The 24,141-nt window shown below is 42.4% G+C and overlaps 1 protein-coding gene across 4 annotated transcripts in view; it reads right to left on the minus strand.

Annotated features, from left to right (window-relative positions):
• Window positions 1-24,141, minus strand: part of Plce1 (phospholipase C epsilon 1) — a 281,607-nt gene that overhangs the window by 226,810 nt on the left and 30,656 nt on the right. For all 4 annotated transcript variants that reach the window (XM_005063631.4, XM_040744913.1, XM_040744911.1 and 1 more), the window contains exon 2: window positions 9,420-10,943. In XM_005063631.4, the coding sequence (XP_005063688.1) occupies window positions 9,420-10,622 (1,203 nt within the window). In that variant the 5' untranslated portion in view covers window positions 10,623-10,943. The remainder of the gene's footprint in view (window positions 1-9,419; window positions 10,944-24,141) is intronic.

Genomic DNA, 24,141 nt, shown 5'->3' on the forward strand with positions numbered 1-24,141 from the left:
GACAGAGGGCTAATCTCCAAAATTTACAAAGAACTAAAGAAACAAGTCTCCAAAACACCAAAGGATCCACTTGAAAGGTGGGGTACAGAGCTAAATAGAGAATTCTCAGTAGAGGAGGCTAAAATGGCCAAGAGACACTTAAGAAAGTGCTCAACATCCTTAGCCATCAGGGAAATGCAAATCAAAACAACTCTGAGATACCATCTTACTCCTGTCAGAATGGCTAGAATCAAAAACACCGAAGACAATTTATGCTGGAGGGGATGTGGAGAGAGAGGAACACTCCTCCACTGCTGGTGGGAATGCCAACTCATACAGCCTCTTTGGAAATCAGTATGGAGATTCCTCAGGAAAATGGGAATTAATCTACCTCTAGACCCAGCAATTCCACTCTTAGGCATTTATCCAAATGAGGCAGGTTCATACAACAAGGGCATCTGCTCCACTATGTTCATAGCAGCATTGTTTGTAATAGCCAGAACCTGGAAGCAACCTAGATGCCCCTCAACTGAAGAGTGGATAGAGAAAATGTGGTACATTTACACAATGGAGTATTACTCAGCAGAAAAAAACAATGGAATCTTGAAATTCGCAGGGAAATGGATAGCACTGGAAGAAACCATCCTGAGTGAGGTAACCCAGTCGCAAAAAGACAAACATGGTATGTACTCACTCATATATGGATTTTAGATATGGATCAGGATAGTGCCAGTCTGCACTTCCACAGATAGAGAGTCTGGGAAACAGGAAAGAACCTAAAAGATATGCATATATGCATAGTACCCAAGAGAAGAGGATGGAGACAAGATCCTCTGAATGGATGGGGAACAGGGCGAGGGGGGTAGTGGGACCTGGGAAGAATAGAGGGGGTAAAGAGGAAGGGAGTTGGTCATGGGGGAACAGGAAGTTGAGGGGGTGGGGGTAGAATAGGGGAAGAGGGAATCATAGGATCGAAGACAGATCAGGCACCAGAGTGACCTCGAGTGATCTAAAGGTATAACATCAATTGGCAAGCTAAGCAATAGTGGAAGGACCACCTCGAATGCCCATTCCTGATAATGAACTTGATGTCTATAACTATCCGGGAGCCTTCATCCTGGGACTGATGGAAGCAGAGGCAAACACACAACTAAGCACTGAACTGAACCCAAGGAACCCAGTGACAGAGAGAGAGGAATGATGAGCAAATTGGCAAAGAATGGGCTGGCAAAACCAGCTGAGGCAGCTGATCTGAACAGGGGAGTGCTCTTGGACCCCAGACCGACAGTGGGGAGGCCAGAATGGGACTGATCTGGACCCCCCAAATGTGAGTGTCAGTGAGAAGGCCTGGACAACCTATGGGGCTCTGAGCTGTGGATCAGTGTCTATCCCTGGTATACAATCTGTCTTCATGTGCCTATAGCACAAAGAGAGATGCTCTCTCAGCCTGGACTCTTAGGGGAGTGCCTTGACCCTACCAAGAGTAAAATGATAGACTCTAGACATCCCCTATGTGGAAGGATTTGGCAATAGGGTGGGAGGGAGGGTGGAAGGGGAGTGCGGGAGGAGGGGAGGGAGAGGGAACTGGGATTGACATGTAAAACAAGCTATTTAAAATTAAAAAAAAAACTGTTGCTTGCAGAGTGACATGAGAAAGATCAAGAAAGGGGAGAAACAAACTGATGTCCAAATGAAATATTCAACAAGTCTCACTGGATATTAAAGCTGTAAAGCACCTTTGCCATTTTTAAGACCTTCATTCACTATATCTATACCCTAATCAAATATATATCATGGACTTATATTCACAATATATAAAGAACTTGGAATGAAAGACAGCTCAGTTTTAAAATGGGCAAAGAGGCTGTGGTTGTTCAGTGGTTGCGTGCTTGTCTAGCATGTGCGAGGACCTGGGCTCAGTATCAGACATTTCTTCATACAAACACAAGAGGCCAACAAGCGCATGAGACAGTGCTCAGAGTCCTTAACTATCAGGAAATGCAAATGAGAGCTATGATAAAATTATCACTTCGCATCCAAGGAGGATGGCTGTATGCAGAGACAGAGACAATAGATACCAACCAGGGCTAGGGATGTGGAGACACTGGTGCCTCGGGCATCGCCGTGGGGATGAAGCAGGTGCTTGGAGACACTGTCTGGGGACCCCTGAAAAGATCAAATGTAGAGGTACAGGCCCCAGGCACCCATGCCTGGGTGTGTACTGACAAGATTAGAAAATGTGTGTTCTCACAAAAATCTTTGTTTGTGTGTCCACAGGGTTGGGAATACAGTTCAGTGGCATAGCATCTGCCTGGCAAATAAGAGGCCCTGAGTTCAAGCCCTAGCCCTTCAGAGAAAAGTTCACAGAGGCACTGCTCATAATAGCCTCAGAATGGGAAAAGCCTGATGTTCAGCAACTGATGAGTGGTTAAACACAATACAATGGAATACACTAAGCATCAGGAGGTACTAACACATGCTATAGTGTCAACTGGCCTGAAAATGCTAGAGCTAAGCGAATTAAGCCATTCCCAAATATCAGATACTTTGTATGATCATGAGTATGAAAACCCAGAACAGTGTATTCTATAGAGACAGAAAGAATATTGGATACATAGGGTTAAAGAAGAGTGGGGGGTTTAGGGGTGACACCAAAGGACACAGGGTTTCCTTTAGGAGATGAAAGTATTCCAGACTAACTGTAGTGAAGGGTACATTTATTTCTGAGTACAAATGGGAAAACTGCATCTCAACAAAGACGTTTGAGAAGAGAAGATATTGGAGCATCCCTTCCCTCAAACAAGGAGACAGAGTTTGAGCTTCAAAGGAGATGTGATACTTCTCATCCCTGACAGACCTGCAGGAATTCATCTTGCTGAAGACTGCGTGGGGGGTTCTGTTGAGCTTTCTGGGGTTTGAGGGTCTAGAGCCTGCTCAGGGAAGGGCTTAGAGGTCAAGGCAGTGGCCTACTGTAAGAGTTGGGAGTTTGTACTCTTAAGCTCTGCATGTGTCCATAGTCCCATAGGAAAGATCACATGCCTGTTTTGGTGCTTTTGAGGGCCAGAGCATGAGTCAGCATCCCAATCAGAGAACAGTTTTTCAGGGAGGACCAAACCACCAGTTAGTCTAGTCATGAAGGGCAGAGAATGGTCACACCCAGTCCTGCAATGATGCTTCAAGCCCCTGAATGCTGAATCACTTGGTCGTCAGGGTGGAAACCTCCCCATCACCACAAGAAGTCTATGAGCCCAATTGTCTACTGTCTGCTTATTCCCTGAGAGGGAAACTCTCAGTGCTCATGACTATGGCGTCATGAGGTCCTATCCTGTAAAATGCAGGGCAGGGATGAGAACAGGTCCTGATGGCATCATCCTTGCCTGTTGACTCTGATCATTCTCAGGCCACATATAAATGGCCAATCTAAGAGATAGGTCTCTGAAGTTGATATCTCAATCTACACAGGACAACTGCAGGAAAGGGGGGAGGGTCCGAATGCTGACCTTGTCCCAAGGCTGCCATAAGAGTTGTAGTAGCCAGAAATGCATACACCTCAAGCCAGAGTGGAAGGCTTTCATTCCATCTTTTATCAGTTCCTACACCAAAGAGCTGACTTCAGAGATGAGGAGAGATGGATTGACGCTGTCCCAGCTGTCCTCGGTCAGCTAATCAATCAAGATGGTTAGTTTCGTCATCCCAGGGCTGGCCTCAGACAGCTCATCACTGATGCACTGGACATAACTTAGCTGTTCTGGAACCCACTTTCTCAGAGCAATCAGCAGGAAAGGGCAGCTCCTTCCAAATCACACGTCATAAATGTTGCTGAAGCCCCAGGAAAGGAAGAAGCTGCCAGGCAGCTCACCAGGCACTGGCTTCCAGCTTAGTCTAAGTACCTGATGAAATTTTAATTATTTCAAGGTTCAAATTGTCACTGATCTCCAGGGCAACCGAATGCTTAAAGCAGAAAACAAAGCCTTGTTGCTATTTTAAAGGTACCTCTTAGGATGGACAGTGAGGCTCAAAGGATTGGGTCATTTATACGAGTTACAGCTTAGGGTATGAATTTATTACCAGGGGGTCATGTATCAGAGGCAATAGCTTTTTCCTAAGATTTAGTTTTGCTCCATTTGAAAGAAAATAGCTCAGTGGTAGAGCGCTTGTGTAGCAAGCAGGGGGTCATAGGTTCGTTTCCCAGCACACACACACACACACACTCACTCACACTCACACACACTCACACACACACTCACACCCCTCTCCTTCTCTCCTCTCTTTCTAGCACATTTAACCAACAAAGGTATCACTGCTCAGCTCGTCCTTGACTCTTAAGTTTAATGTTCTGAGCCCTGCAGAAAAAAAAAGCCAGCATTTTAGAGAGAGGCAGCGCAGTCATAGAAGCTCTCTGTGCCCACCTTTTGTATTTTCAGGTTTTCTACTCAGATGTTTAAAAGTGAGATATATTCCTATATAATATCTTCTTAAATTTTTTCCTGTTCTTTTTAAAAGTTGACATGAACCTTCTGTGCTTTGCCGTCCATACTCATGAAGAATGAGTGACCCCTCTGAAGGATCAACAATGGGAAACCCTTGGAGTGCTAGCACAGTAGTTGGTGACGTTTCTGCCTTGACCGCCCAGCTTCCCTTCCACCACTACTGAGTAGAGCTAGAGTTACACAGGCAGGTTTGTCAAGACGAAGGCAGGCACCTTCTGCCCTTCAATCCACCTGTAAGACAACTCCAGGCTTTGAACTTTCGGAAATTCAGACAGGAAGAGATTTTTTTTTCCTCTTTGATAAACACTCCTATCTTTACCCTGCAGATCTTAGCTATTTGCCAAAGACTCCGTTTTGTTGAGCCAATAGGTTTAGAGCAGGGGGGAGTACACATGGGACTGGATGGGGGTGGGGTGTGCTTTAATGTTTTACAAGCAGGAGGAGGCTAGCAATTTGGTTAGTCAGCAAACATGAATCCTCATTAATGTCTTCATCCAAACCTATTCTCTCCACACAGCTGTGAAAATATAAATTCACTGGACTGTTCTGATCAACACACCCAGGGGGAAACAGTGAAAATGTAATGCCAAGGAACTAATTAGATGAGTAACACAGGCCTGCAATACATAGGAAGGACTGGGAGGTCACGTTATAGGCTAAGATAACACAGTTGCTCCTTGGACCCCGTGGAAACTCAAAACTACAGAATCCAAGTCCTTTATATAAAATTGTATAGTACTGCATGCTACCTATTCACCCTGCATACACTTTGAATTGTTGTGCTATGCTGAGTGGGGAATAATGACCCCAAAAAAAGCTATATATGCTTCTAATGTGTGAGTGTGTGAGTGAGTGTGTGTGTGTGTGTGTGTGTGAGAGAGAGAGAGAGAGAGAGAGAGAGAGAGAGAGAGAGAGAGAGAGAGAGAGAGAGAGAGAGCGATGTGGAACTGAACCTAGAGCCTAACACATGCTAGGGAAGCACAACACCACTGAGCTCCGTCCTCAGACTTTTTTGCATTTATTTTGACACAGGGTCTCACTAAGTGACCTTGAACTTGTGATTGTCCTGCCTCAGGCTCCCGAGTAGTTGAGATTATAGGTCTATGCCACCAGACCCAGCTAAACGTTGTGGGTAGGATGGAGGAGGTGGTCCCTGGAGTTTAAACTCAGGGCTTTATATGTGATAGGCAAGCGCTCTATCACTAAACGACAGTCCTAGCAAAGTTTTTCAGAAACTCTCTATCTGCATCGGATGGAGTTCATGGATGCAAGGCCTGTAGGTATGAAGGGTAAACTGAGTATCAGAATTCATACTGGTGTAAAGTTCCCCGCAAGGCCACCAAAAGGCATAAAGGAGCAGAAAATGAAAGGTCTGGAGGACAGGAGCTCTCACGGCTTTCAGCACTGTGTGAAGGATAGATAGCATCTCACTGTGGAGGGGCCACAATGGCACCTTTATGCCTGGTTTACATGAAAAGCAATTAGAAGCAAAGAGATTGGCCTGTCAATCACTTTTGGATCCCAAGCCGTAATTTAAATTTGGGTTAACTCCAGAGTCTGTTTCTAACCATGTCATTGTCATAATGCGTCTGGCATTATGCTTGTGTTATTATATAGAGAGGGGTAAAGCATAGGGCTCTCTCCTAGCCCTTTGTAAGTTTACAACTTGACTGAGCAGCCGGGCAGGATACACATGGAGCAATCAGAAAACAGAATGGGAGTGTACCACGGTGGTCCAGTGCCTCGTGATGAAGAGGGTAATTCACAAGCCCTGAGGCAAGCGAACATAGTTCAGCTGTGCCAAATTGCTAGGCGTTTCCGCCAGACTGAAAACTAAAGAGCAAGCTGCTGAGAATAAGGACCAGTGACTTTCTGACACAGTGTAGCGTGCATGTTGAAAAGGAACTCTCATTGACCGACTCCTCCTAGAAATGACAGGACAGCCAGCCCAACCCCAGCTATACGGTAAGTGGCAATTAAGACAATGCCCACAGCTCCAAAAAGCAGCAGGATGAAGGGAAGAGCAGTTCCTGAGGCCCTCTCTAACAGAGCTGTGGTGACCTCTCCTAGAGACTGAGTCAGCTTGCCTCAGTTCTTTTCACCGTAAACTAACCAGCTTGACAAGGTGTTTCCATGCTACTTCCCTTTAGCTTCAGGGTGGAGGAAGCCATCAGGAAGCATACTCACATCCTAAAACTCACACCCAACACAAGCCTCCTTCAGAAGCCAGGACAGCATTCCATTTGCTATCCTGAAGTTTCTCATGTGCTCTCAAGTGTACGTGATTTTTAGAAATCTATCCTTTCATGGGGAGAGGGGTGGCATGCTGTCATCAGCAGCAGCCTCATGGTGGAGAGCTGACAGGCAAGTCTTCAGAGTGCAGGGCAAGACAGGCCAGTCTGTATTGTGTGTCTTGAATGACTCAGGTTTCGTGGGGGATCAGAGGAAGAGGTGTAGAAATGAACCCACTCTGGCTGTGGTGAATGGACAACAAACAGAAAGGCTTCCATATGTCAGACAATACCCTTAATGCTTTCAAGAGCCCAAGCCCTATCTGGATCTATATGGCAGAACAAATACTTGCTACACATATAGATTAAAACAAAATGGCAAAGCACTCTGTTTAATGCCAGCCAGTGGTTCCCCAGAACTCAAAATCTTCAAGGGAACTTTGAAAAAATATTCACAATGTTCCCAAATCTGAAACTCTGATTGAGAGAGCCTTGGTGGGACCTGACTAATGGGTCCATGGTTGTAATCAGCATAATAGAGCCAAGTCTGAAATACCTCAAACAAGAGAGAGTGGGATGATCCCCATCAGCAGACGCTGAAATGAATGGGAGGGTTTGGCGGCTCTCCCAATCTGCCTCCATCAGTCACTTTATGAAGGCTCTCTGATGACACACAGGGTACTCACCAGTCCCATCACAGGGGATGGCCAGTTCAGGCTATGCCTCCACTCCTGCCAGAAGTCTTAGCTGGGGCCATCCTTGCAGACTTGTAGAGGTTTCCCTTGCACCAGGCTTCTGCCTGACTCTGTAAATCCCACCTTTCCAGTCATCTCTCTCAGCACTGTCTCCCTCTGCCCATCCCCCAGCCAGATCCCTTAAGTTCCCATCCCCACCCTCCCCCAGTCCAACTGGGAGATCTCCTCTATTTCTGCTTCCCAGGGAAATCTCCGCACTCCCCACCCCCTTTGGACAATGTCAGCCTTCTATGATCAATGATGATACCCAAGGTGAAAACACAGCAGTGATATTTCAAAAAAAAGGAAGTGTGAAGAACTGAAAAGTGAAAGTTCAAGAAACAATTTCCCATACCCAATGGCTAAAGGAAGTGGGAATGCTTAGCCAGGACAAGAATAAGTGATTGGGGAATGATGGTGTAATCCTGTAATCTCATCACTTGGTAGAAATAGGAAGATCAGGAGTTCAAGGCCAGCCTTGTCTATTCAGTAAGTTCAACACCATCCTGGACTACATGAGATTCTATCACAAGAAAGAAAAGAATGAAAAGAAGCAAGAAATAGGTAAAAAATATGGTTCTGTCTTCAGCAGTACAGATGGGGCCCAGAGCAAGTCATCTGGTTGTGTATGGTTAAAGAGCGAGAAACCTAGATTCTTGGAGGGCCTGGAAACTTAGATGAGAATAAAAAATGAATATTCTTAGTAACCTTATATGGAAATTTATCATTTCCTTAATTATAAATATCTACAGAAATCTAGGTAGAAGTAGAAGTAACTGATCTTGCCACTAATAAAAATAACACGTTTTCACTTTATATTATAGTTATGGTAGATATATTATAATATTATGGCTATTTAGGGTGACCAATTGTCTCGATTTGTCCACATTAGAGGGATTTCCTAGAACATGAGGCTAACAATGTCAAAATTCAGTCCCAAGCAAGTCATACCCTACTTACATTCCTTACTGCTTGGAAATTCAGTTAGCTATCACATTTCCAGGTAACAATGGTCCACGTGGCAATAAAGATGAATTTAAATTACCGTCTCACAATTTCAAAACCATCTTGTGTCTCATAAATGTAAGTCAACATAATTTTCTCCATTGTTAATGCTTCCTGTTTCATTTGGTAAAAGGGTACACATTCATTGAAGGAGTACACAGCACACACACACACACACACACACACACACACACACACACACACACACACAGTCTAAGAGAGAAGAAAGGTAGAAAAGCCTTTGGCTATAAAATAGAAGCCTCAAGATTTAAACTCCTTCAGGCCCATAAAGCTAAAGGCCACAGTAGATCATGCAGTACAAAAACAATTTGGAGCCGGGCGCTGGTGGCACACGCCTTTAATCCCAGCACTCGGGAGGCAGAGACAGGCGGATTTCTGTGAGTTCGAGGCCACCCTGGTCTACCGAGCGAGTTCCAGGACAGCCTCCAAAGCAATGCAGAGAAACCCTGTCTCGAAAAAAACCAAAAAAAAAAAAAAAACCAATTTGGGAATGCATCTCCAAAGCTAATGCACAAAGTCATTTTTCTGTCATCATAAAACCTCTAAGTTCTCCATTCCCTACATAGCCTTGTCTATATTTTATGACCTATATTGCTGTAGAGTCAACTTAGACTTGGGAGCTATCAATTGGAATATCTACTTCCCAATAACTACAAATAATTCCTCTAAGAATCATATTTTGACCCCTTGTTTTATCTGTTAATTAAAGCAATAGAAATTCATATTTTTTAAAAAGGTCAAGTTTAATCAAATAATGGAAAGACAGAGGTGCACATACCTGTAATCTCAAGATTCAGGAGGCTAAGTCAGGAGGGTTATGAGTTAAAGGACAAGCGAGGTCATATTCATAGCAAGTTCCTGGCCTATGTATGACCTGTATAGTTAGACCCTATATCAAAACTCCTAAAGGGGGAATGAAGGAAGGGAGGAAAAGGGATGGAATAAACACAAACTCTTACCAGACACCACTGGGCTTCAGTCAGATGTTGGGTACCACGTGGCCTTACATCTATTGCTGACAGAGGTTCCATTACATCCCCACAAGGTCCTATGAGCCTTGCTCTTCTCTGCTCAACGTGTTTCCAAGCAGCTGGCCCAATATGGCCGGAAGGCAGGGTTCTCATGATTGCTCTAGTTCCAGTATACACAGACTTCTTAACTTCCCTGTCATTTTTACAAAACCTTCTGACTAACAAGGTGGACCGTTCTTTTTTGCTTTTAAAAAACTCGTCTCCGTCTTCACAATTGTCAGAGAAATCCTCCAAAGGGCTCAGAAAAGTCTTGGCAGGTGGATTGTGCGCAAAGCCCTCCCTGAAAAACATGCGGCTCGAGCAGAGCACATCATCAGCCTGCTGGCAGGAGCTTTCAAAGCACAGGTGTTCGTCACCCAGTGAGCTGCAAGGCTCACACTGCAGCTGCCCATTCTTACGGCCACAGGTTTTTGTCAGTTCCACTAGTTTACAAGTATATGCCATGCAAGTTTTCTTCTGCTGCCCCCCGGGAAGAGTCACACAATTTGCACAGTCATCCAAGATTAATTTTTCTGACAGGGTGTGGAAAGCATCTGATATTGTTCTGTCAGCTTCATAACGGAAATGAAATACTGCCATGTTGCTGTCAGGGTGAGGTCCCCTGGTCCCTGTGAGTCCAGGCTCGTTTCCCAAAGGGCTTACATTCATAGGAGAATCATCCATTTCCAGCTGAATCCCAGGGAACACCTTCCTTTCCAGTGGAGAAGAAATTCCAGTTTGCAAACACAGGTCCTCTCCTGAGACAGAGTCACAGGCTACACAAAGCTGACTCTGAGGACGGTCACTCTGGTGGCTTTGCAGTAAGCTGTTGCAGTTAATGGCGTGGTTTTTCACAGAATCTGGTAGGTTTTTCTCCCAGCATTTTTCATTGTGGTTCTCATCACTCATTACTTCCCCACTTGCTATTGGGAATAACTGGGATAAATCACTTCTAGAAGGCCCGGCCTCAGGTTTGTTCCACTGTGAGATGGTATGAGGGATCTGGCCGCTGTGCCTGCCAGCACATGTCTTTGGAATATGGGCATCCAAGACATTTTCACTCTTGTCCTCTGCCACTGCTGACTGGGCAGAAGCCACTTTCCTCTGGGTCACAGGGATGAGGATGGAAGCTGCCATTTCTTCGGAAGTCATCTTGACTGGTGTCCTTCAGTTACTCTCCAGTGTTCCCTTCCCTGGTGATCATGTCAAGATAACAGGGAACCTCACATAATCCCAGTTGTGGTGAGAAACACGTTGACAGTACCTTTCATTTGGGTATATTAAGAGTCAAACAAAACTTTCCAGTTGTAATTTCCTACAAGAACAGTTCGTTTTAGACCAGTGTTTCAAAACGGCAGGTCAGTTTTCTTTCCTCAGTCGCTTGAAACATTTTGTTCAGGATCACATTTTGCGACTTGTGGCTTATTGTTAATGTACAATGACTTAAAATCCAGTTTGAGTGTTTTCTGTTCCCTGGAAGAAAAGAAACAACATCAAACAGTTATGGCATTAAATAGGCTTTTTAAATGAGTCGGTAATTTTTAGTTAATGGAAAATATAGGTCAATTCTGAGAAGAGAGTTTTACAGTCAAAAGTTAGTTATTATATTTTAAGCATTTATCACTTTGGCTTGACATTCAGAAGTTCTGCTTCCAGAAAAAAACAAATGAACAAACAAAAAGCAGAAGAGTATGAAGAATCAAATTTATCCTGGTGCATTAAATAAAGTCTAAGCAAAAACAGAAACAGAAAAAACATGCATTAGTTTTCACACAATAAACAGTCTAGAGTGCTGAAATCTGAATCAAGAGAAATGTGAAGTGAGCACAGTGCAAATAGCTGGGCTCGCTATGTAGAGCGTCTCCAGGCCCAGGCAGAACCAATAGTCTGGACAGAAGAGCCAAAGCTGCAACTTCAGGAAGGCCAAAGGAGCTAGGGCGGTAAGACAAGAGCTGGAAAGATAAGGCAGTAGATTACTCATCGGAGTCAGTGCAAGCAAGCAAAGAGTAGAGTAAGAAGAAATGCTGTTAGGCAGAATTCTATAGCCAGCAAAATCTCCTACAAGTGCAAACAAAGAAGACCTTTTTCAGAGCAGAAGAATTCATCAAATAGCAGAGATGAGCTATTGAAAGTAGTAAAGGAAGGTCCTTGTGCAGAAAGAAAATTCTTGATACCTCTGATAAAGGAACAAATAGGGGCTGGAGAGATGACTCAGCGGTTAAGAGCACTGGCTACTCTTCCAGAGGACCAGGGTTCAATTCTGAGCACCCACATGGCAGCTCACAACTGTCTGGAATCCAGTTCAAAGTGATCTGACACCATACAGGCATAAATGCAGACAAAGCACCAATGCACATAAAATAAAAAAGCATAAAGCATTTTTAAAAGGAGCAAATAGCCTAAGCATATTAAATATATGCATGATTATTTTTAATTACTTAGCAAAATAACTGACCACTTAAAGAAAAATAGTAACTGTGTGCTGTGAGAGTTCTAGTAAACACAGAAGTGAACTATCTAGACAGCAGAGGGCAAGAGAAGGTACCTTAAACAGTAATACTATAAGGTTATTTCTACATGAACCATTATATGTTTACTTAAAGGTAGACTAAAGAGGCACACACTCTGAATCCTAAAGCAATCATTTATGAAAAAAATATCATTAACATTAAAATCATTTAAAATTAAGTTCATTTTAAACATTTACAAAACCAAACAGCAAAGAGGAAAAGAGACAAAAAAAAAAAAAAAGAACAGTGGATTTAAACATGCCTAAATGCATCTTTAGTCAACATTTCTAGTCTCTCCTCCCCACTCCCAAGTTACACATTTAAAGAAAATATCCCTTTGGTTTCATTTGAGTAAGAAATTGTTCAGTTTAATGTAAGTAGACATAGCAGACTGACTTATAAAGATGTAGTATTTTAAGTGGCTTAGCTAGTTTAATGACTTAGTCTTTTTTTTTCTTCAAATTATTGACCGTCTCCCTTGTGTTGCATATGGTACTGTGGGGTGGAGCCCTATAAACAGAGGGAGTCAAACAAATTTCTATGTGATGTGGAAGGTGCTGTTAGCAAGGCTGGGGTTACAGACACAGAGAGCCATGATCAGCTTTTTTTGGTGAATAATTATTATTTTTATTGAGATATACATTTTCCCCACTCCCTTTCCTTCCTCCCTTCTCCCCTTCCATCCCCCCCCCACTCCTCTACCACCAAACTCCCAATTTACTTCAGAGATTTTGTCTTTTTCCCTTCCTAGGCCAACCCAATAAGTCTCTTTTGATCCTCTCTGTTATTAGCTTCTCTGGGGTTGTGTCCTGTAGGCTGGTTGCCCTTTGTTTTATGTCCAATATCCACTTATGAGTATTATATTTGTCTTTCTGGGTCTCGGTTACCTCACTCAGGATGGCTTTTTCTACTTCTGTCCATTTGCCCGCTAATTTCAAGATGTCATTTTTTTTTTATTTCTGAATAGTACCCCATTGTGTAAATGTACACCTTTCCCTTGTCCATTCTTCGGTTGAGGGCATCTCTGGCTACTATGAATGATGCTGCTGTGAACACAGTTGAGCAAACATCCTTGTGCTGTGAGTGTGAATTGAGAATCAGTCTACCTCAAGACCTGGCAATACCACTTTTGGGCATATACACTCCTACCTCAAGGTTAGCATGGCTATTTCAGGTATGCTGGATAAGAGACTGCCCATCACAAGTAGACCCTTTCTTCCTAGATTCAGCCCCTCCTCCTGAGGCAACTCTTCAGAGGTCACCATCCACTGCCAGCACCAGCTATACTTCCTTTGCTCCTTGTCACATAGATGTCACTCTTTCCCAAGGAAATCTACCAACAAGACTACCTAAGCATGAGCTGAACAAGGAAAACAATAGACATACCAAAGTAGGTAGAGAAAAGCCATGAGGCCTCAACCCTACAATAAGAGCTATAGGCAATTTAGGAATGCTGAGGGCAGGAGAACAGTCTTCCAATTTGTTATTCAATACCAAATGCTCAGCCCTGAAAAATTCATACAAATAACACCGAACAGACTAAGCAGGTCATATTTTCCATGTATACATATAATGACAATGAAAACAGAGGCCATAAATTTGAAAGAAAACAAAGAGGCATGTTGTGGGAAGGTTTGAAGAGAGGAAAGGGAAGGGTGAAATGTAATTCTAATATCAAATTTGTTTAAAAGAATAAAAAAAATAAAAGTATGTATCCACAAACAACTTTCTATTTCAAGAATGCTACAGAAAACTTTAATGGGTTATGTCACTAATTTGAATTTAGGGTCTTTGCTTTACTCTTGTAAAGAGTTAGGGGATTTTTTGTTTGTTTTTGTTTTTTAAAGCCTTCAAATAAACAGCAGCTCCATGTTTTGGTTCTGGTTTTTATTTTTTCATCTATGAAAAGAGTAATTCTAGGTAGGAGAGAGGAACAAACGTTTTTGGTGCTAAGTCTTATGCTAAGTACAGTGCAGTTAATATCTCAGTTCATTCTCACTCAACTTTGGGAAATAAATGTGATGATTTTAAAGTAACAAACGCTTTCGATATTTTTCTTTACAAAAGGTAAGACATGCTTCTCCTTGTGAATATGGGATGCGCCAGTGACTTCCTTCTAACCCACAGGATGTAAAGGAAGAAAGCCTGAGGCCTTCAGAAAACAGGTCATGCTGCTCTGGGTCAGCGGCTGTTGAGCTGCCCCTGGACAGTCACAGGATGTATCATCGTGAGAGTGGCTCCTCCGGCCTCAGTTGAAGCTTCCAGTGATTACAGCTGCAGCCAGCACCTGCAACCTCACAAGAGTGTCTCAACCGCACAGACTCTCTCCCAAACTCCTAACCACAGAGTTACATGGAAATAATACAGGTTTATTGTTTTGCACCATAAATTTTGTTGTGTACTCTTACATAGCAACAGATAACACAAGAAAGTTGTGCTCTCTGTATTTGAGAAATTAGAACTCAAGGCCAAGAAAAAGCTAAGTCAACTAGTGAGGATGATGGAGACTGGGTTCAAATCTAAGGAGCCTGACTCTAGAGACTTTTCCTGACCATCAACTGTGCTGTCTCCTCCTCTATCCAGTCTGAGACCTCATGCGTTCAGGTTTGGTGTTTATGAAGACACATGGCTGCTGGGAGTAGCCCATCTTTCATTTGAGTTTGTTTCTGGAAGGCTGGAGCTTATAGATAGCCCACTAAAGCAATGATCTTTGCTTTGCTTCCAGCTGTATTCAGGAATGAGAAACATCACAGGGAACTGACTCCCTAGGCTTGGCTCCATCTCAGGATATTCCATTTTTCAAAAAAGTGTTTACTGAGTACAAAACTAAATGAAGCAAGCATCTCGCCCTGGATTTCTTTGTGAGCTAACAAATTCCCAGTTGGGGTATGTTACAAACAGCGTTGCGTCAACACTGAGGAAGAACACCTAAAGCAGATGGTGGGCATGAGGCAGGATTAACTTCCACAGTGGTTTCCTGGAGATGAGGATGCCTGAGCTGCATTATTAAACACAAGTAGGAGTCAGCAAAGTGATGAGGTGCATGTGCTTTTCAAAGAAGATCAATGTGGATCGAAATGAATGAAAACATAGGGCCTGGGACCCCCTGTCAATGTTTTACAGTAAGGTTTGAGTTTCTCTCCTGCAAAATGGAAATAAAGTCACCTTCAAAAATAAAGTTGTGACTGAAATTCTTGGAAAGACAGAGGAAATGCCTGTCATTCTACGTTATTCACAAGAAAGGGCAATCAAGGAAGGCTCAATGACTCTGCTGTGGCGGTGACATGGTGCGGAGTTTACTCTCGCGAGACAACTGTACATATATTCCACTCTCACAAGACAACTGTACATATATTCTTCCCCAGGTCTGCTTGGGTTTCATTCCTGTTTTATAACTGGAGCCAGTTCCTTGAATGTCAGTTTTGTGACCACCAATACCACCAATTGCTGTCATTATTGAATTGTCTTTTCCACATCTATAACATTGGGAAGAAACACCTGTGTTATATATGTCAAAAGTGATTAGCTTATCAACAAGTACTAATTTCTACCTCTTAGGTAGTCCTGGGTTGACTTTTAAAAGAAACGGTCAAGTAAGATTAGAATTAAAGTTACAGTGAGCATTATGATATTTTAAAACAAAATTAGAAGCACCAAAATATGGACCACACTCTTAACAGATATGAAAAGCAAAAGGATGTAAAATGTGATTCATTAGTTTTACTTTCAGTAAGTGTGCCGTTTATCATTACAGCATCAGACATGTTTATGAGGGAGACTAGAAAAGGACCACTCCATGAGAATTCAAGAGATATATGGCCTAAGCATATGTGATGTGTGTGTGTGTGTGTGTGTGTGTGTGTGTGTGTGTGTGTGTGTGTGTGTGAAGACAATATGTCTAAGTCAGAGATTTACTGGTGGGAGATACTATGATAATGGGAATAAATAACCAGAAAACAGAGCTATGAAGATACAAGATATGTTGGAAATCATAGGCAAAGCAGTAAGATAAGAAAAACAGATAAAAAGTGTAAAGAATTGGGGAGTGACAAAGAAGAAGTTTTTAGCTTCAGAAGGGGCACATCAGCCAAGAATAATGGTTCTAATGGTTTCTCATGGGCTAAAACAGGGTAGAAAACTACAGCCTAAGGTCCAAATCTGGCTTGTCACCAGCTTTTATAAATAAAATTTTACTGCCAGCACAGTTACACCTACCAATTTATGTCATATGCGTCTATTGTTACATTATACCAGAAGAGCTGAGAAGCTGTAACACAGACCATGTGGCACACAAAGCCAAAAATATTTACTGTCTGGCCCTTTATCAAAGAGGCTTGCCAACCCTGTGTCAGATAAGTAATGAGATGATGAGCTACACGTTTAGAGCCAGAAAACGAAGTGGGAGTCCTTGATAGCTGTCTTCACCTATCTGATGTCTCAAGCTGAATAAAGGCTTGCTTCATAATGTCTCAAAAGGCAGGATAAGGGCCAAAGAACATGACTTATGAGGAAGGAAGTCTTTGGCCCAGTCTATCAGAGAATTCCCTGTCCTATAGAGCTGTTTAACAAAGGGGAACCATCTATGCTGATATCTTCTTCAGATGTTGGTAGAGATCCCTCAATAGAGCAGCAGTATTCACTGAGGATGCTCAAAATATGCTGAATAGATTGAGTGAATGGATGGTTGTCTATCAAACTTAAATATAAAAAAATGACCAATGCTTACCAGAACATGTACTACGTGAAAAACATGTTCAAACTTGTGTGTGTGTGTGTGTGTATAATCTCATTTAATATTTGCAACAAAACTGTATCACTTGAGTGGTAAAGAATCCTAGTCATGGTCCCCTCCCCCTTTGGAAATCTGTGTTCTTAGTTATCCTCATTAATATATGGATTTTAGGCCAGGGTTATGACTACCCCTTATATCTAAATGTGGCATGTGATTATGTTACAACTAATGAGATATAAGCAAAAATGGTTTGCAACTCCTGAGAAATGTCCTTGAAGGTATAGGGTGTGGCCTTCTCTTCCCTCCTTATTCCCTCTGCTAGACTGAAAAAAAGGCATGATGGCTGGATCTGAAACAATAATCTTAGGTAATAAGGTTAAATAAATAAATGTAAACAGATAAACCTTAGTTATCAGAAACTGTCCATTTTTGCACCTGTTATCATGTGCATAGTTCAGATGGTTCTTGACTAGAAGACTGGCAAGGATTTGACAGATGGGGGATCTGAGCTGGGACTTCACAGAAAGATAGCAATTATTTATAGCCAAGGGGGGGAAAGGAGACTTCTAATAGAGAGAACAGTCCACATAACAAATGATAAAGGAGGGGAATACCCAATGCAGAGCTGAGAGTTTGCCTAAAGTTCTCAGGAGAACATTTTATCCAGTCAATCAAAATGAAAGTTGCTCATCGATGTCACCATCGTGAGAAAAAACACTATGGTGATTGTGAAAGCTGGAAGCGGGATTTAACAGTCTCACTTACATCTTTAATCCTAAAGAGTTTTGCTGACTTGCCCAGAATATCTGTGGATGACAGCCAACCAGGGGACATTTGGTTGCTTATACATTGTCTTCCCCCAGGCTCACTATGCAAAGAGATTAAAGAAGGAATCTGTGCTCTCGTGAGTGTGTCCTCCCTCTCCCTGTCACGTGCACTGGGGGCACATGGGTACGATGTGCACATGCCCACACGCAAACACTGCATGGTACAAGTCGGTCCCCACTGTTTCTTCTTCCAAGTATTTGCAGCTCCACTCCCTCTTGACCTCCTTTCTCTGAACTATTACGATGGAAATTCCATAACTCACAGGAAATAAAGCTTTGAAACATTCCCCCAAGGCACTGGTGTATTCATCTGGGTCCTCGTCCAAGAACATGAAGGTTTAACCCTTCATGGCTTCAACATTCTTGATTATAAATCTTTCAGACTCTGAAATGTCAGGTTTCAGACCCCAAAGTACCAGAAGTTGGCTGATACGGAGATGAGAATGCTACAGAAATAGTTTTCAACTTATGCATTCATAGAATTGCCAAAAAAAAAAAGAAAACAAAAAGGAGGTTCACATAAAGGTTGTCCATATCAGGTTAAGTCTCAGTGGTAAAAGTCAGAAGGAAAGGAAGCTCTTCTGGTAAATACAGTCATCACCCCATAAATAATAAGAACTAAAGTATTCAGATGAAGACAAAGGGAGAAGGACGGGATTTGATGCTATACTGCTCACAGGACTGATCTCCAGCATTGGAGTGTGATGCATTACACCCCGGCATACAAGAGGTTAATTAAACTAACAATGGATATGGACCCAAATAGAAAGTCCACATGGTAAAAGTTCCAGGAAGATGTTAACATCCTCATGACATTAAGACACAAACCACTTTCTTACGTCACAAGAAGCACTAACCATAAAGATGAGAAAAAGGTGGTGGTGGTGCACGCCTTTAATCCCAGCACTCGGGAGGCAGAGGCAGTCGGATCTCTGTGAGTTCGAGGCCGGGCTGGACCGACAGCCTCCAAAACAATACAGAGAAACTCTGTCTCGTAAAATCAAAAAAAAAAAAAAAGAAAGAAAAGAAAAGAAAAAAGAAATGAACTTAACACAACTTCATATTCTTACCTTTCAAAAACCACAGAAAAGGTAGAGGGATTCAGGGGAGAGGTGAACATGAGCCCCTGTCTCAGGCCGGACCTTCACTTGCCCTCTTTGGGATTTCCTTGCCTGGGGAATGTGGGCAGGTGGGCTCTCCGCAGGTGGTCCAAACCATCCAGAGTCTACTGGCATCACAGTGCTAGTCCTTCCCCCCACTCAGGGGAGAGGTAAGTGTGGGCCCCTGTCACAGGCCCAACTTCTGATTGCCCTCTTTGGGATTTCCTGGCCTGGGACTGCGGGCAGGTGGACTTGTCCCAGGTGGATCAAACCATCCAGAGTCTGCTGACATCCTGATACTAGTGCCGCCTCCACCCATAGTGAGACGGAGTGCCTCAGACCTGCCTGCACCCACCGTGAGGCCCTTCAAAGTACTGGACCTCCTTGCACCAACAGGAAGAGAACCTAAGATCCGTATGCACCAGGGGAGGAAGAGACCCCACCTGCACCCACCGGAAGAAGGGATGGAAGACAATATAAGAACACATTCAAAAACAGAAAAACCAATATGATGACACCATAATCTAAGGAATCAACACGAGCAAGACCTGAACATCCAAACACAGATGAAGCAGAAGAGAACAACCTTAAAAACAACTTCATGAAGATGATAGAGACCCTACAAGAGGAATTGAAAAAATTCAAAACAAAAAGTCAAGAAATGAAGGAAAAGACAAGCCAAATATTGAAAGAAACAATTCAAACAGTGCAAGGTTTGAAAGCTGAAATAGAGACAATTAAAAAAAACATTGTCTGAGGGAATGCTGGAATTAGAAAATCAGGAACTATAGATGCAAGCATAACTATCAGAATACAAGAGATGGAAGAGAGAATCTCAGGTGTTGAAGATACATTAGGAGAAATAGATCTATTGACCAACGAAAATCTTAAGTTCAACAAAACCCTAACATAAAATATTCAGGAAATATGGGACACAGTGAAAAGGCCAAACCTAAGAACAATAGGTATAGAAAAGGGTGAAAAATCCAATACTTTGAAAACCTGTACTTCACAAAATTTGAAAATTTAAAGGAAATAGACAATTTTCTGGATAGATATCACTTACCAAAATTAAATCAGGAACAGATAAGCAATTTAAACAGACCTGTAACCCCTAATGAAATAAAAGCAGTCATCAAAAGTCTCCCAAACAAAAAAAGCCCAGGGCCAGATGGTTTCAGTGCAGAATTCTACCAGAAATTCAAAGAAAAGCTTATACCAATTTTTCTCAAAGTATTCCATGCAATAGATGCAGAAGGGTCTCTGCCAAACTCTTTCTACGAGGCTTCAATAACCTTGATATCCAAGCCACACAAAGACACAACTAAGAAAGAGAACTTCAGACCAATATCCCTCATGAACACTGATGCAAAAATACTTAATAAAATACTGGCAAATCAGATCCAAGAACACATCAGAGAAATCATCCACCAAGATCAAGTAGGCTTCATTCCAGGGATGCAGGGATGGTTCAACATATGAAAATCTATCAATTTAATCCACCATATAAACAAGCTGAGAAACAAAAACCACATGATAATCTCACTAGATGCTGAAAAAGCCTTTGACAAAAATCCAATATCCCTTCATATTAAAGGTCATGGAGAGATCAGGGATAACAGGAACATACCTAAACATAATAAAAGCAATATACAGTAAATTAGCAGCCAACATCAAACTAACAGGAGAGAAATTCAACATGATTCCTCTAAAATTAGGAACAAGACAAGGCTGCCTCTACCGCTTGCCTAACAGACTGATCTTGAACAACACACTCTCACTAGGCCTTGGCTCCTCCAACTATAAAATGGAAAACTAGTATCTCATGTAACCTTCACAATTAACCTTTGAAGTAGCAGTCCTTCAAAAGGATTTTCTTCTCATCATGATGAACACTTTCTGGAGTTAGAATATGCATCCTGATATGGAATCATGTCTAGTTCATTTAAATCACTCCCTAACACTATAATTATAAAGGCTTACTTATGCTGTGTGTAGATCATTTGTTAAGATGTAGTCATTTTCTTTAACCTATATAGTAAGACAACCAAATGACTATGAAAGTTCTGTGGACTTACTCAGTGACTAGCACATTGTGAAGTCCCACTCATGATGACAAGGAGAGGCATAATCTCTATCTAGAGGGCAATCTTAAATTATTGCACAGTTATAAACAGAAATGGAAGCATGAACTAATGTCAAAATTACCAGAAATTACAGTTCTGACAGCCTAAGCCTGGCGAGTTATTCCATTCAATAATGCACACACAGGCTGTGACTATTTATGTGTATAACTTGTGATTTTAAAAACACACAAATAGGACTGGCAGAAATAAGCACGGACTGAAGCCAACAAGGGAGGACCTCTCAGAGTGTGGTATATGCTTTGACAAGGGCCTACCTAATGAGGAAGCCAGGGAAAAAATAGCATAGTGGAATGAAGTCCTAGTCATTTCTTACAACTGAGATAGACAGAAGATTCTGGGTTGGCTTTAGACCATGTTTATCGCTTTGCCCTTTCAAAGCATAATCTCAACAGAGGCAGCAGAACTCAAAAGGCACTGGACAGTTCCCGTTCCTGGGTGAGCTGGCACATTTTGGAAACCTAGATATGAAGGGAAATAAAAAAACAGAAAAGACTCAAAACCGCTGCCTTAAAGGCCTTGCATTACACGTCCTGTGATCGAAATCATGAGCATCCCCAGCAGGTAACTGCCACCACCTCCTTTGTATAATTACAGGTTCCTATTATAAGCAACTTCTAATTAATTGACAGGTAGCATCAACATACCCATTTGCTGAATGTTTCTTCAAGCTAGTATTCTGAAGAGTTATTCTTCAATTACTCTGAGCGTCTTCCAAAGAATTAAAAATACATGTGATGAAAAGCCATCCTGGATGAGATAAATTCAACAGAACTGTTCCCCTCTGCATGCTCTCACATTGCAGTTTCTCAGTAAGATGATCCCTGCTTCATCAAAAGAAGGTATGCACCAGCTTCGGCAAACTTTTCCTCATGGTTGTGCCTACTGAGCCCTCTTGTGTGAGTCCCCCATGAGCCATGCCAAAGCTATACTTCATTATCACACCAAGAAGATATTCCCCATATTAAATAACTTCCCAGTCTCCCAGGAGTTCTCCCACAAAGCCCTGGCAGACAGGAGGCATTTTAACCCACATATTTAATGCATTACATGGTCATTTCTAGCCATGCTCTACTTCAAACCCATATTCTACTTAACACTAGCACCAATGAACACACTGAGGGATCCTCTAGTCATTAAGCTAAAAAAAAATGCTCCTGCTGCTCATGGATGCCACCAATGACCTCAAATGCTGGGTAGATGCCTGGGCCAACACCTGACTCAAACAGTTGATGTCATTCTCGCGGCTTGTTTTTAGTAGAGTTAAAAGTGCAAATAGAACACCTCGTTAAAACTCAAAGTTCATTTTAGCTGTGCCTCTGAGATGAGAGGCAACATTATTCATACTTTTTACTGTACTGGGGGAGAAGAGACCATGAAATTTGGGGTCTTCATTATTTGGTTTGGGGTCTCTAGTTTGTTCATCTTCAGGCTAGTACTTTGTTTGGCACTTCTGCTATTTTTCAAGATGGTGTAACCCCAAGGTAAATACACAGAGAGTCGATTGCAAAGTCCACAGTCTGAAGTCAGCCAGCCAGCTGCTCCTGCCTTCCCAAGGCTCCAGCAGTAGTGGGGGACAGGGTATGTGGAGAGACAGTAGGTGGGGAGATGGGGTTATGATGCAGCAAATCCCAACCCCTGGGTGGCACTGGCTCCTCTCCAAGTAAGCCATGTTGTGACTGGGAAGACTAGGCTCCTAATATAGGAAGTATGGGAATGTGGTTGCTTTCAGTACCACTATGCCATTATTTCAAATAGCAATTGTGATTGTACAGTGCCAGGGATTTTGTATTTTAAAGGTAGCTGTTAAAAAGCTATTATATCACATTTCACACCAACTTCTCAACAAAAAGAAAGAAAAGAAAAAGGAACCTATATAAATTATAAAAGTGCTACATATTTAATGCGGAAATATTTAAAAACCAATAACAAAACAAAAATACTCCAATAGGTAAAAGGAAAGATACTACCCATAATACTAGTTATATTATATACTTCTTCTATTTTCTCCCCCTAAACATAGACAATTCTCATAACCAGTAACATATCTCTATATATGGCAGTAGAATGTCCTTATACTCTCTAAAAGAATAGTTTAGGGTATAATGAAATCCACACAAACACCAACAATTTCTTCTTTTTCTTTTTGCTTTTTTTAGGGGGGCTTTGGGGAGTTGTTTTGTTTTTGTGACAGGGATGCTCTGTGTAGTATTGGCTATAATGGAACTTGTTCTGTAGAATAGTTGGCCTCAAACTCAGAGATCTGCCTGACTTTGCCTCCTAAGTACTGGGATTAAAGGTGTGTGCCACCATTGCCCAGCAACAATTTCTTTACCAAAGTTATGGATGCCCTTTTTAAGAGCAGGAGATCGTGGAAAATCGCACTGCCTTGCTTCCCTAAACTCACACATAGGTTCACTTTTTTTTATGTTTGTAAACATTGCTTCCTCTTTGAAGTTAGAGTAGGTTCCCACCTTTCTTTCTTTCTTTCTTTTTCTTTTTTGTTTTTTTGTTGTTGTTTGTTTGTTTGCCACGCTGGGGCCTGTGTTTGCCATGATTGGGCCTGGTAGAGCCCCTTCAATGTCTTTCAGATTCTTCCTGATTTCCACAGGGATTGAGTTCTTTTTCTTTTTTTTTTTCTCTTCCTTTTTTAAATTTAAGTTAGAAACAAGTTGTTTCACATGTCAATCCCAGTTCCTTCTCCCTCCCCTCCTCCCCATCCCTCCCCACCAGGACCCCCAGGCCCCCACCCAATCTACACTCCCATCCCCAGGGAGGGTGAGGACCTCCATGGTGGATCTCCAGAGTCTGTCATGTCATCCAGGGTAGGGTCTAGGCCCTCCTTCAACAGTCCAGGCTGAGAGAGCATCCCTCATTGTGGATGGGCACTCAAAGTCTATTTGAGTACACCAGGGATAAATACTACTCAAAGACCCATAGATTACCTAGGCCTCCTCACTGACACCCACATTCAGGGGTCTGGGTCAGTCTCATGCTTTCCACACAGCCATCAATCTGGAGTCCAAGAGCTCCCCCTTGTTCAGGTCAGCTGTTTCTGTGGGTTAAACCAGTCCACTCTTAACCCCTTTGCCCATCAGACACTAGATTCCAGGAGTTCAGTTCAGTGTTTTTATCTGTGGGTATCTGCCTCTGCTTTCATCAGTCGCTGGATGAAGGTTCTGTTTCGAGACTCTCTGGCAATGGGATTGTATGCTGGCACTCCCTTGATTCATGTCTACAATCCATAAATGAGTGAGTACATACCATGTTTCTCTTTTTGCGACTGGGTTACCTCACTCAGGATGGTTTCTTCTAGTGCCATCCATTTGTCTGCAAATGTCAAGATTCCATTGTTTTT

This window comes from Mesocricetus auratus, unplaced genomic scaffold (genome assembly GCF_017639785.1).
Source record: "Mesocricetus auratus isolate SY011 unplaced genomic scaffold, BCM_Maur_2.0 Super-Scaffold_4256, whole genome shotgun sequence".
Lineage (NCBI taxonomy): Eukaryota > Metazoa > Chordata > Mammalia > Rodentia > Cricetidae > Mesocricetus > Mesocricetus auratus.